At 43.3% G+C, this 14,532-nt stretch overlaps 1 protein-coding gene across 2 annotated transcripts in view; it reads right to left on the bottom strand.

Annotated features, from left to right (window-relative positions):
* SLC35F5 (solute carrier family 35 member F5) overlaps nt 1-10,106 on the bottom strand; it is a 50,237-nt gene extending 40,131 nt beyond the window's left edge. The window contains exons 1-4 of one of the 2 annotated variants that reach the window (XM_049889205.1): nt 9,847-10,106; nt 8,886-8,976; nt 8,607-8,748; nt 6,724-6,867 (exon numbers count right to left, since the gene is read on the bottom strand). In XM_049889205.1, the coding sequence (XP_049745162.1) occupies nt 6,724-6,867; nt 8,607-8,748; nt 8,886-8,976; nt 9,847-9,886 (417 nt within the window). In that variant the 5' untranslated portion in view covers nt 9,887-10,106. The remainder of the gene's footprint in view (nt 1-6,723; nt 6,868-8,606; nt 8,749-8,885; nt 8,977-9,846) is intronic. The other variant, XM_049889204.1, reaches the window with a different exon arrangement.
* Between the last annotated feature and the right edge of the window lie 4,426 nt (nt 10,107-14,532).

Raw genomic sequence — 14,532 nt, 5'->3', positions numbered from 1 at the left:
CCAAATGGGTAACTAAGTATAGGCAATGTTGTCGCTAGGTCCCGACTCATTGGAACCCTACAGGATAGCAGAACTGCCCCATAAGATTTCCTAGCCTGTACTCTTTGCAGGGCCAGATCACCAGGTCTTTTCTCCCACAGAGCCGCTGGATGGCGAACCGCGGACCTTTCGGTTAGCAGTTGAGGACTTAACCATTGCTCCCCCAGGGCTCCTTAAGTATAGGTTATAGTCTCTGTTAATGTTGTGAGTTGTAAAGAGAATTAAGGAATCCACAGGGACTGGCAATACCAGGTCAATTTGTGTAGACCCTTCTCTAGGTGGCTGGGTGATAGAGAACGGCTGCAGGGCTGCTGATGAAGAAGGACGGGGTACTTCTAGTTTGTAACCTAGTCCCCAGGGGACCAGAGGGAGAGACAGGGAGGCCAGCTGGTCTGAAATGCAGGAAGTTGTGCAGATTCCTAAGCCTATGGCTACTCCCTGATGACCTGGCCTCAGGTGGCCAGGGATGTTTTGACCCAGCTCAGGAATGGGGTCTGATCTAACTAACCCTGGGTGGTTAGGATCTGAGAGTTTTTGTCATAGAAGTAGCTGGAGACAAGGAATGGAAATGTAGGAAGGTGAAGTCTGAATTCATTTCCAGGTGGGAACTGGATGCATGCTGATCCACGCCACACTGTTAGTGATAAAGGTGGGGTTTGCCCACCTTGCCTCCTTTATAGTGCAGTTGCAGTTTGAGTGTCGTCCTCGCAATGAGGAAATTGAGGCTTAAAGGCCTAATTTAAGTAGCAGAGCCAGGGTTAAAACCCAAGTTAGTCTAAGTTCAAAGTTTATGCCCTTTTCATAAGACAATTGTAACATTTCAGATCAGTAAAGGAAAAACGGGTAGGTTGCCGAGAAAGGCAAATAACATTTAGAATTACATGAAAATAGTTTTTGATCTCAAGAACCCCTGAATGGATCTTAGAGACCAGGTCACACTGTGGAGCCCCTGAATGGATCTCAGGGACCAGATCGCACCATGAGAACCACTGTGCTAGTGCTATATGAACAAGATTTTATTTAATACAGTTATCCTGCTATCCCCGCTTTATAAAGAAAGGTCTAGAGAGGTGAAATAACTTGCCCAAGGTCATAAAACTGGCAAATGACAGTGCAAAATTCAAACTCCAGAGCCCATGCTCAATTCCAAAAAAAGAAAAAAACCAAACCTGTTGTCATGGAGTTGATTCTGACTCACAGCAAGACTCCTCCATAGGACAGAGTAGAACTGTCCCATAAGGTTTCCAAGGAGTGGCTCTGGTGGATTCATACTGCTGACCTTTTGGTCAGTAACTAAGGTCAGTAGCTGAGCTCTTAATCACTGTGCCACCAGGGCTCATAAAGAACTGTTATAAAATCAGTAAGAAAAAAAAAAAAAAAAACGGAGTCCATGTAGAAAAATGGACAAGACAGATAGACAACTCACAAAGTAATTCCACTGGCCGACAAATATATTAAAAAGTAAACAGAAGCCATCACACGAATAGACATATGCACACCCATGTTCACTGCAGCATTATTCACATTAGCAAAAAGATGGAAACAATCTAAGTGCTCGTCAACAGATGAATGGATGAACAAATCATGGTACATACACACAATGGAGTACTATGCAATGATTAAGAACAATGAAGAATCCACGAAATATACCTCACAACATGGATGAATCTGGACGGCATTATGCTGCGTGAAATAGGTCAATCACAAAAGGTCAAATATTGTATGAACCATTATTATAAAAACCCAAGAAAAGGTTTACACACAGAAAAAAAGCAATCTTTGATGGTTGTGGGTAGGGCGTGGGGGCAAAGAATGACTACATAGTAGACAAGTATCAAGTTTGGTGAAGGGAAATATAACACACAGTACAGGGGAAGTAAGTACAACCCAACCAAAGTCACAGAAGCTTCCTAGACATATTCAAACACCTCGAGGGACTGAGTTACTGGGGCTGAGGGCTGGGGACCATGGTCTCTAGGTCAACTGGCATAACATAGTTCATAAAGAAAATGTTCTACACCCTACTTTGGTGAGTAGCGTTTGGGGTCTTAAAAGCTTGTGAGTGGCCATCTAAGATACATCTGTTGGTCCCAGCATGTTCAGAGCAAAGGATAATGAAGAAAACCAAAGACACAAGGAAAATATTAGTCCAAAGGACTAACAGACCACATGAACCACAGCCTCCACCAGCCTGAGCCCAGAAGAACTAGATGGTGCCCAGCTACCACCACCAATTGCTCTGCCAGGGATGACAATAGAGGGTCCCAGGCTAAGCAGGAGAAAAATGCAGAGCAAAATTCAATTTCACAAAAAAAGACCAGACTTACTGGTCTGACAATGACTGGGGGAAGCCCCAAGACTATGACCCCCGGACACCCTAACTCAGAACTGAAGCCATTCCTGAAGTCCACCTTTCAGCCAAAGATTAGAAAAGAAAAAAAAAAAGAAAAGATTAGACAGGCCTATAAAATAAACAATAACACATGTGAGGAACGTGCTTCTCAGTTCAAACAAGTATACAAGAGCAAATAAGCAACACCTGCCTAAAAGCAAAAATGAGAAGGCAGGAAGGGACAGGAGAACTAGGCGAATGAACATAGGAAACCTGGGGTGTAAAAAGAAACGGGGAGAGTGCTGACATATTCAGGGATTGCACCCAATGTCACAAAACAATTAGTATATAAGTTTTTGAATGAGAACCTAATGTGTGCTGTAAACGTTCACCTGAAGCACAATAAAATTTGTGTAAAAAGCAACACCTTCCTGGACACATCCAAATACTTTTAGGGACGGAGTAGTTGGGTCTGGGTCTGGGGCAAAAAAGAAAGAAAGGAAAAAAAAAATTCAACACTTAACATTAAAAAATTTATGTAAAAAGTTTTTCATGATATACTTACTATTAATAAGCCCAAAAAGAAGGTTATAAAACAGGACAAAACAGTACAATCACATTTTTGTTAAAACTAAAATACAAATACATAGATGAAAAAGAATGGTTTTTGAATGATAAGAATCACAAGGAGTTATTTTCTTTTTTGTTACTGTGCATTTTCTACCGTAAAAATGGTGTGGTGGCGGGGTCTGACTTCCTCTAACTTCACAAGGGGGAGAGAGAATCAACAGCAGCAGCAGCCCAAAGCTGATTCCTGTGAGGCAGAGGTCAGACATACCTCCTCTTTCCAACCTTTTTATCAATTCTGACACCAGCCATCCTTCTCACAGCACTCTGTACTTCTCTGTTGGATTCGATAATTCCTTGCAATGGCCACACAGAACTCACAGACAATACTCATGCTTATAGGGTTTATTAGGGAATCAACAGGTTACAATTCAGAAATCAGGAACAACTCAAGATACAGTTCTTCAGCCAAGTCAGCTTCTTGGCCATGCCTACAGGCAGGCCTCTCCCTAGCCCTTGGCCTCTTGGCCCTTGGGTTGCTTGGGCCAACCTGGCCTCTGCCCTGCTTGGGCAAGTGTTACAAAGCCTTTTAGCTCCACCAATAAGTGCTCAGAAGCACTTTATTGTGCCAGTAAACCTCAGCCCAGAGGCGTTTAGCTCGCTAGCTTTGTGGGTCGGCAAGCCTAGCTCTGCAGACAAGTCCCTGGAGGCGCCCCACTCTGCCAGCAAGTCTCCTGCCTGAAGGCGCTCAGCTCTCTCACTCTGAGTTAGTGAGCCCACCACACTGTCTCCTGGTTTTGCTGCTGCCAGTTCTCTGCTGCACTTGCTTGCTGCTGCTTCTTATCATCTTGTACCATCTCTGGTGTTACAGTTCCCTGTCTCCTGGGTCTAGGTTCTCAGTGCACCGACCAAAGCATGCGCTCCACTCCCGGCTCTTCTTCTTCGTGGTAGTGAGGTTCCCCCTCTGCTCTGGGATTGACTCTCTTTTAAGCTTAGCGGGATGGCAAAACTGGCCAATCCCCTCATCAGGGTTCCATACACCTTATTTGCATGGTCCCACCCCCCCACCAGGGTGCCATGCACCTTATTTGGATTATTAGCAAGCTGTCCAATCCCCTTGGTGGGCCACAAGCACCTTATTTGCATAGTTCCATCCAATCATTTTGTGGAAATTATAAAACCACAGGGAAAAAAGCCATGTAAAAGCAATCCATTGCAGCACATCTACAATGTGCACATATAAATTCACATATAATGTATTCCTACACGTAATACTATAATGTACATACATTTCTATTACGTACATGTACTATTTCTATGAAGTAAAATGTATATATTTATATTTTTCCTAAGTTATATTTGTGTACACATGTAAGTGTATGTTTCTAGGCTTTACCTCATAAACAATTATTGAAAAGTCCCTGATGAAACTCTAATGAGTACCTGTGTACATTCCTCAGGAATATACTCATTAACTAAGACAAGAAGTCTTATTTAAACTTTTTAAAAATAGTACACATAAAAGAATTAATGTGTGACACTTTGTATAGTTTCATTCTCAAAAATTCAAAGTTTCTACTTCTATAAGGAAGATAGATCACTACGTAAATTACTACTTATTTGTACACTGTGAATCAGTAGTTTGTTACCTCAGTGAAAGAATATAATCTGAATATCCATACATCTGAAACATACCCTGAAAACATGCTATTTTCATTTTACTATTTAGTTATTTTGGTTCTATTATCAACTTTTCAACTAATCAAATAATACTTGTCTTTACAACATACAGGGTAATCACATCAGAAGATAAAACGACAATCACACAAAGGCCCCATGACCTGGCCAAGCTGACAGGTATTTCTGGGGTATACAATTCAATCCATGACGTTCCACCCTGTGGTCCCCCAAAACTCATGTTCTTGCCACATGTAAAACATATTCACCCCATCATATCATAGCAAAAGTCTTAAATCAATTCCAAGCCCAAAATCCAAAAATTCCTCTTCATCTGTGAAATCTAGAATACAAAGTTATTCTTGTACTTCGAAAGTACAATAGCAGAACAGGCACAAGCCAGACATTTCCATTACAAACAGGAGAAATTGGAGAGAAAGAAGGCGTAACAGGCACCAAGCAAGTTAGCAGAACACATTACATCAGCCCTCAAGGCCTGAAAATAATCCTCTGTTCTCTAAGACAATTTACACAACAGACCTGCCCTCCAGACTCTAGGTATTGGCCACGCTCTCTGGATTCTAAATGGAGTCCCCTTGGCCCTGGACTTCAGCTCCACCTTTCAGGCTTACTGGGACAGCAACTCTGTTCCCTTGGCTTTATGTGCACCACCCTCCTAGTTCATCTGAGTGGAAACTCCACCCTTAGAAATAACAGAGGCCATGGCTCCACCCATTGAAACCCTTGAGATTACAGCCATACCTTATGAGGCTGAGGAAGCTCGGCTTCTTGTGTTCTTTGTCTCTTTTGCATCTGCTTCCCAGTTTCTTGGCCTCTTGGCTTCTCAGGCCTCATGTCCGCATGTACCCTACTGGGGCAAGTGTTCCAAAGCTCTGTAGCCCCACAGGTGAGTGCCTGGAGGCACCCCATTCCGCCAGTAAGCCTCCTGTGCACAGGCACTCAGCTCTCTTGCTCCACCAGTCAGCAAGCCTAGCTCCACCAATAAGTGCCCAGAGGCACCCCGCTCCGCCCGGAAGTCTCCTGCACATGGGCACTCAGCTCTCTCGTTCCATGGGTCAACTCCAACACAGTCTGGTGCCGGTCTCCTGATTCTGCTGCTGCTGGTTCTCTGTCACTAACGCTTCTCTACCGCTGCAGGTTCTCTGCTGCTGCTGGCCCACTTTCGCTGCTGTTCCTCTGTCCACTCACAGCTTAAAAACTGCTTTCAAATTTTAGGTATCTGTTAGAGCAGCACCCCACTCCCGGTACCAAATTCTGCCTTAATTATCTAGTGCTGCTATAATAGAAATACAAGTAGATGGCTTTAACAAAGAGAAGTTCATTCTCTCACAGTCCAGTAGGCTACAAGTCTGAACTCAGTGCACCAGCTCCAGGGGAAGGCTTTCTCTCTCTGTCAGCTCTGAAGCAAGGTCTTTGTGATGCATCAGTCTTCCCTTGGTCTGGGAGCATCTCAGCATAGGAACCTTGGGTCCAAGGGATGCGCTCTGCTCCCAGTGGTACTTTGTAGGTGGTATGAGGTCCCCACGTCTTTCTACTCCCTTCTGTCTTTCATATCTCAAAAGAGACTGGCTTAAGACACTACCTAATCTTGTAGACCTCTTCGGTATAGCTAATCCATCTTATTACATCATACTGATAGGATTTACATCAGAAGATAAAATGGTATACAATCATACAAGGGAATCACGACGTAGCCAAGTTGACAGACATTTTTGGGCACACAGTTCCATCCATTCTTCCAATGACTAAAGATTCTAGATATTCTTATTCCTTACTTTTCATCATCCTCTCCACATTAACAGATTTTGGCTAATTTAGCAATTCTTAACAACGCAGAGGATGTGATGGCATAAGGGGACAAAAGTAATTACGTACCTTTGATTTCTCATAAGATATTCTGATAACAAGTTGATCAGAAGAATAAATTTAAAAATTTAAACAAAAGTAGGTGTTTCTTATCTCCTGCTGCTTCACTCACTTAACTGAACTTACATCTGACTGCCCTTAAAAAACTAATACATCTTTAAACTTTGAAAAAATACATTCCTTCCACATCAAACACTAAAAATAATTTCCAAAAAACTTACAAAAGCAGCATGCTTTCCTCGAAATCCTCTTGTACACTGTTGTCTCCATGGCTTCCAAATAATAAAGCCCAAGAGGTACAGAACAAACATAGATGTTTTTGCAAAGGTGCTGAAGAATGGTTTGTTGTACTGAGTAAAAACATACTGTGGAGGAAAAAGTTATACAGACAACTGTGAGATGATTTTAAATCTTATTACTCATCTCCAAAAAAATAAGGCCATTACGTGATTTCTTTAATTCCCTTGAAGTTCATTTGGAAGAGCAAGATCAAAAAGGACTAAAAAAAAAAAAAAATTTAGATTCACTTCTGAATACTATATTTGTCTTACATACGAAGGATAATATCCCCAAATAAAACAACAACAACCTGCAAAAAAAGTTTTGTTCAGCATTCACTGAAAGCCTACTATGCAATTGGACCTATGCTGGAGGCTAAAGAAGGATAAGATAGGCTTTCCTGTCCTTGAGGAGCTTACTGTCTAGTAAAGGAGACATACACGATGAGAACACAGTGCTATGTGCTGAATACCATAGTAGGGACATAAAGAGTGTCACAGAAGCATCGAAGGCTGACAGATCATTTTGAAGATTATGGAAAAGTTTGCCCAGAGAAGCAATTCTTGAGATGTATCTGAAAGGCTAAATAAGAATTAGCTCCGAATCAAAAGTCCCACTCATAGCAACCTCCAGGACAGATAACTAACTGCCCTATAGGGTTTCCAAGGCTGCAAATCTTTGCAGAAGCAGACTGCCACATCTTCCTCCCACAGAGCGGGCTGGTGGGTCAAATCACCAACCTTGTAGTTAGTGGCCAAGCGTTTTAACCACTGTGCCACCAGGGTTCCTAGAATTAGCCCAAGCAGAGAAAATAGCATTAAAAAAAAAAAAAAAAGGAAACAAATCACAAAAGAAGAAAATCGCGTGTAGTTTAAAGTTATTAGGAAGCTACATAAAAACCTATAATGCAAATATCAGTACAAATTCATGATTTTTTTGGTCTCCTTGAAAAAAAACAAAAAACTCTAGTTATGGACACTGAAAAGGCCTAGAAGAAATGATAACCCAAGAGGAATGAGCATCTCTAGGATCTAGATAGAGTTCCTAGATGGTGTAAAGGGTCAAATGCTCAGCTGCTAACCAAAAGGTTAGAGGTACCTTGGAAAAGAAAGGCCTGGCAAAAATCAGCCCTTGAACACTGTATGGAGTATACTTCTACTCTGACACACATGAGGTCACCATGAGTTGGAAATTAACTCACTGGCAACTGGTTTGGTCTTTTTATAGGGATCATCAACTAAACAGAACAGGATAATCATACAAGTAGAAAGAAAAACCAGCTTGCAAACTCAAAATACCCCATTACTGTCAATACGTCGTCAATGAAGACAAAATAAAACTTAACTAAAAGGCAATGATCGTCTAATGTGCCCTTCACAATAACGTTTGAGCCAGCAAACATATAAATGTGCAAGTACCCATCCACATGCTTAACAGTGACCTGTACATGAAAACTCTGATCGCTTTACACTATTTTTCATTGTCCAAAAACAGTCTTGCTTTCTACTGAATGGTGGCAAATTGTTTTGTATCCTGGATGGTTGCTCTACTAGAAAGTAACATTTATAGAGACTAGGATTGAATTTTAAAAACGCCAATAGAAACATCTTCAAATATTAACATAATGTATATATATGAAACAACAAAGAGTATCTCAGTTCCAACTTGAACTGACACTAATTAAATATCAAAGAAAACGAATATTTCAGCAACATTCAAAATACTGCTTTTCCTAAGTATGAAACAGTAATAGCTAGAGATACTATAGATTAACAGTAAAATTATTATTATAATGTACCATCATTCCTAGAAAAGAATTACATACCGAATTAAGTTCAGAGGACGCCACCCATATGACATCAACAAGTAGGAGAATAACAATCCCAAGGGCCATTCGCCTGCGCTGAGTGAAACCACTGCTCTGGGAATTCATTCGGTTCATGATAAATACACACACCATTTGTAGTCTGTTTTTTAGAAAATACAGATCACATAAGAGATGATTTTGGACAAATAACCTTACAAAAAAGAGAAAATTAACATAACAGAAACAAAGGGCATTTATTATGAAAACCACACAGTAAATAAAAGATGTGGAACGTACCTGATTTTAAAGGCTTTTCTGAGGTCTTCAAAAGTAATACCTGGAAACGTGGCAGATATGAGCCTAAAAGGAGGTGAAGAACTCAGCGCACCTAAAAATAACAAAGGGGTGCTTATGAAAACATCAACGTTCCAAACAAGATTTATCACATCTTTTTTACTCTTCACCTTCAAAATGAAAGCAAATGAGGAAAAAACACTAAAATGTATTAAATATAATTGGACACTTTTCTCTATCTAGACTTTCGTGCTATCTATCCACTGCATACTTCAGATTATGGTCTGAAAAGTGCCTGGCGCAGGAAAAAAAGCAATAGTGAACATACGGCGTATGTAAGAATAGTTTATTACTGGAAAATAGCTCCTCAGAATTTCAAAAATACAGAACACCATTTGCCTCTCCCTCCAGGGGAATCCACCCTAGTGACAGTGTCTAGACAGGCGCCTGTTTCTAAAAGTGCCTTTTCTGTCCCTCGAGTGGAATTTGATTATTTGGCAGGAAGTGATTTGTTGTAGGTCTTGGGGCACCTTTCCGGTCATCTCTCGTGGTAAAGAAAAGGATCCTTCACGCTCCCCCAACCACCCCTGTCACTGTGCCTAGTTATTTTAGATCAAAACAGTAACTCACGAGGAGTAAGGAGAGGAAACAGCTGTTAAAGGGACTCCTCCTACTGTATGGGGTGGGAGGAGCGGTAAAAAAGTTAAGTCCGTGACGCCTTTCCAGACAGGGTCGGCGACCTCCAGGGAGACGACAGTAGTACTCGCTGGCTGCTTCCTCAATGCCCGAGTCTGGACGGGTCTAGGGCGCCCCTGTCAGCCGCCCCCTCACGCCGCCCCTCGAGACCGTCCCCATCTCGGTCAGGGCACTGCGGCTGCCACCAAGGGCTGGAGGTAGGGCTGTTCGCAGGGACTCGGCCCCGGCTTTGGCTCCGGGTGATCTGGGGCCTCCCCTGCCTGCCTACCTGGCCTTCCTGCCCCGCGATGGCGTCGTGGCGGCACCATGAGCAGACCCGGCCCGGCCCCACCGCCGCCCAGCGCCGCGGCCGCGGCCTCACAGATCCGTCGCCGCGTCCGGCATTGCGGCGCCTTGGAGGCCGAGCCCCTGAAGCCGAGATGCCCCTCGGAGCTAGGTCGCTGACGCCACCCGGCTCCACTCGGCCCGGGAGGGCGGGGAGCGGGCGGGCGAGGGGAAGGGACCGCACAGGCAGCGATGGCCGCGGAGGCCCGGAGCTCGGCCCTGACATCGGCCCCGCCTCCGGCCGGCCGGGCCCGCGGCCCCGCCTCGCATCCTGACGCCAGCGGCGCGCCGATTACATCACGGCGGCGCGACGGCGGGCGGTGCGGGGTGCGTTTCCAGGGCAACGCGGTTGCGCGGAGCCGTAGAGAGACAGTGCTGCTGGGGACGAGGGAGAGAGGGGATGAAAGGCTGCAAGGCGAGATAGGGGAAGAAGAGGGAAGCAGGCGTGAGTCGCTGCGGCGGAAGGAAGGATGAGGGAAGTGTCCAAGCCACCAGACGGCCCCGCCCTGAAACGAAAGTTAGCAAGTCCATTTCATACAAAGGTTAGCCACCAAAACTTTCGATGTCCCTTTCTCCAGAATTTGCTCCAAAAGAGGACCGACAAGCAAAGTGGCTTGGGAGTACTTTTGCTTCCCGAGCCTTTTGCATATAAACTACATATTCTGCAAGTTACAGGCTGTGAGTTGGGGCACGCTACCGCTTGACCCTTTTACCGCTTGACCCTCGGTTTTCGCATCTGGGAAATAAGTATGATAGCTCCTGCCTCCTCTGGTTATTTTGTGTGTATGCCAGGGTTACATGAGTTCACAAATGCGAAGGGTTTAGATCAATTCATGTCACATAATAAAAACTACATAAGCGATAGCAATTGTTAAGTTGCATAGATCTTAAATATCTTTTTGAATATCCCATAAGAAAAAAAGCCTGACCAACATCCTGATTTGTGTTTAGAAAACAAAAACGATACTAAATAGTCCTGAGATAAGCGTTGTCAATCACCAGTGCGTTTTTAACATCTTGATCAGGTGGACCGAAATAATTAAATTTTATTACACTAATAGTGCGTCCTTTAGATTTTCTTTCTTTCATTTTTTCCCCTTAACCCTTGTAATATATTTATTTGGTTCCTGGGCTTTTAACAAAAAGGTCGGAGTTTCAAGTAAACCCAGAGGCACCTTTGGAAGAAAGGCCTGGCGATCTACTTCCGAAAAATCAGCCACTGAAATCCCTAAGGAGCACAGTTCTACTAAGGCACACGTGAGGTCACCAGAAGTCAGAGTCGACTCAGTAACAACTGGTAATATAAGTTTGCTGAGGGTTGGTCGGCCAGGCTAGGCTCAGCTGGGTAGCTATGCCTCCTGCTAGAGAGCCTGCTTGTCTTGGCTCCTCACTGAGACTTGGGCTCACATCTGCTCTACCTATGTTCATTCTGGAACCCAGGATGATGGGGTGGCAGCTATCCAAGGGAAACTCAGTGTCAGAGGTGCCAGCTGGTCCACTCTTGTAAAATAATTTAACTAAAAAAATCATTTCATTTTAGGAAAAAATATTTTGAAATAATGGGCTATGAATAATGAAGATATGGCCGCAATCAGGAAGGTGGCATCTTTAGGTGATCTTGTCTACAGTTAGGGACATGATTTGACCATCCACGGAGTCAACTCTACATTGGATGGGATTGTCTCCTCCTCTCGTTTGTGTCTCTGCCAAAACTGGGCCGTGGTCCATAGTTTCTTTACAGACGAAGCAGCCACTAAGTGGTGGCCTTGGAAACCCCAAGAGCCAGCAGATCTGGGACCTGGTTCTGGTTGGCATTGGGTAACTCACTTTACTTCTCTGAGCTGAACTTCCCGTGTCTCAAAGGAGACTGAAAATCCTTTTTGCTCTGTGAATATTAAAGTGCCACCAAAACTCTCAGCATTAACATAAACTGATTTAAAAAAACCAAACCAAACCCACTGCTGTCAAGTCTATTCTGACTCATAGTGACCCTATAGGACAGAGTGGAACTGCCCCATAGAGTTTCCAGGGAGTGCCTGGTGGATTTCAACTGCTGACCTCTTGGTTAGCAGCCGTAGCACTTAACCACTACGCCACCAGGGTTTCCTAAGCTGATTTAGAGTCTCTATTTCACTGCCCACTTAATGAGGGGAAAAAAAAAACTGGAAAGAAATTATCCTTGAGGTTGTTGAGGGTTTACCCTGAAGCTTACTCCTCCTGGGGCCCTGGTGGCACCGTGCGGTGGTTAAGTCTCAGCTGCTAAAAGGTCAGCGGTTCGAATCCATCATCCGCTCCTTAGGCAGTTGTTCTCTGTCCTGTAGGGTCGCTATGAGTCGGAATCAACTCAATGGCAATGGGTTTGGTGTGGCTTTTGGTTTTATTCCTCCTAGAGCTAAGGTGTCTGTTTAGTGATAAAAGTCTCTTGTTTTACTGGAATTGAATATATATTCTAATGATTAATAAAATACCAGTGAACATGTTTTATATTGATCCAATCCATTTCCAATAAACTATTCATTAGCGTCAAGCGCCTTAAAATAAAACATTCAGAAACCTATCATGCAGAGTAGAAAAACCTTAACCATCTATTTGAAATTGATACTTAAGGAAAATGTGGTTACAGACGTTAACCAAATTATTCCAAAAGAAGCCTGATTCTTTTAATAACATTCTTTAGTCATCAGGCTAATAACATGCTTAAGAACTTTTTATGGTACATGTATGATATGTGTACTGAAAAGCCAATAACACTATGAATATCAGGATCTAGAAAGAAAACTTGTTCTAATTCTTAACCTGCTTGCAATTTGTTATCTAATCTTGAGGATTATCCTAATATCTACTCTCTGTTATCCATTATCTGTTTCTTAAGTGAAATAAGGAAATGATAGTACTTTGTAAATGTATGTAAATGTAAGACACCGTTGTTACCAACTGTCTCCAGAGCTTCTGCTAAAGGACTGTGCTGTAGTATTTTTGTCAATTAATAAAGTAATTCTAGGCAGACTTGTCTTCAATAGGCCAGGTAGCTGTCTTCCAAATTTCTTGATATAGAGGAGTGAGTGCTCCCAGCGCTGCATCCCTTGGTTGAAGCATCTCAGTTGGTATTCCATCAATTCTCGGAGACTTCTTCTTCACCAGTACCTTCAGTGTGGCTTGGACTTCTTCCTTCAGTACCATCAGTTCTGGATCATATGATGCCTCCTGAAATTGTTGAATGTCAACCAGTTCTTTTTGGTACAGTAACTTTGTGTATCCTTTCTGTCTTCTTTTGATGCTTCCTATGTCATTTAATTTTTTGCCTATAGAATCCTTCCTTATTGCAACTCAAGGCTGGAATTTTATCTTCAGTTCCTTCAGCTTGAGAAATGCCAAGCGTCTTCTTCCCTTTTGGTTTCCTAACTCCAGGTCTTTGCACATTTTATTATAATACTTTGTCTTCTTGAGCCCCCCTTTGAAATCTCTCTCTTTTACATCATCATTTCTTCCACTCGTTTTAGCTACTCTACATTCTAGAGCAAGTTTGTGAGTCTCTTCTGACATTCATTTGGTCTTTTTTTCTTTTCTATCTTTTTAATGATCTTTTGCTTTCTCCACGTATATCCTTGATGTCATCCCTCAACTCGTCTGCTATTTCGTCATTAGTGTTCAGTCCCTCCAGTCTATTCTTGAGATGGTCTCTAAATTCAGGTGGGATATACTCAAAGTCATACTTTGGCTCTCACGGACTTGTTTTAATTTTCTAGCCAACTGAAAGAGATCCATATTCATGCCTGTGGTGCAGTGAATTACTTATATGGCCCTTCTAGCCATAGTCTTATAACTGTCACCAGAAGATTGGGTGGAACTATATAAATAAGTTGCTTGTGGCCCACCAAAGGGACTGAATAGCTTGTTAATAATACAAATAAGGTATATGGCACCCTCATGTGAATGGGATCATACAAATAAGGTGTATGGAACCCTAATGAGGGGACTGGTTAGTTTTGCCAATCTGCTAGGCTTAAAAGAGAGCCAGTTCCAAACCAGAGGGGAGAAACTTACTACAGCCAAGAAAGAAGAGACAGGAGCAGAGCACATCCTTTGGACCTGGGGTCTCTGCACTGGGAACCTCCTAGGCAGGACACAGAGAGCTGTAACACCAGAGATGGAGAGAGACTACAAGAAGCAGAGGCAGAGAAACAGCGGCAGCAAATATACCAGAACCAGGAGACTGGCAGGAGATGGTACAGTGGGCTTCCTGGCCCACAGAGCAGTAAAGCTGAGCGCCTTCCATCAGGAGGCTTGTCAGCAGAGTGAGGTGCCTCTGGGCACTTGGCAGAGCTAGGCTCACTGACCCATAGACTAGAGAGCTGAGTGCCTTCAGGCCAAGGCTTACTGGCTGAGTTAGATACCTCTGGGCACTTGTCAGCAGAGCTAAAGAGCTTTGTAACTTTTGCCAGAACAGGGCAGGGGCTGGGCTGGCCCAAAAGCCCTAGGGCAAGGGAGAGGTCTGACAAAGAACTGTATCCTGAGCCCTTCCTGATCCTGAATTACAGCCTGTTACTTCTGTAATAAACCCCATAATCATGAACATTGTCTGAGTTCTGTGTGGCCATTACAACCAATTATCAAACCCAGCAGAGAAGTA

The sequence above is a fragment of the Elephas maximus genome, chromosome 6, assembly GCF_024166365.1.
Source record: "Elephas maximus indicus isolate mEleMax1 chromosome 6, mEleMax1 primary haplotype, whole genome shotgun sequence".
NCBI classification, from domain to species: domain Eukaryota; kingdom Metazoa; phylum Chordata; class Mammalia; order Proboscidea; family Elephantidae; genus Elephas; species Elephas maximus.
This window is presented reverse-complemented; position numbering and strand designations above follow the sequence as displayed.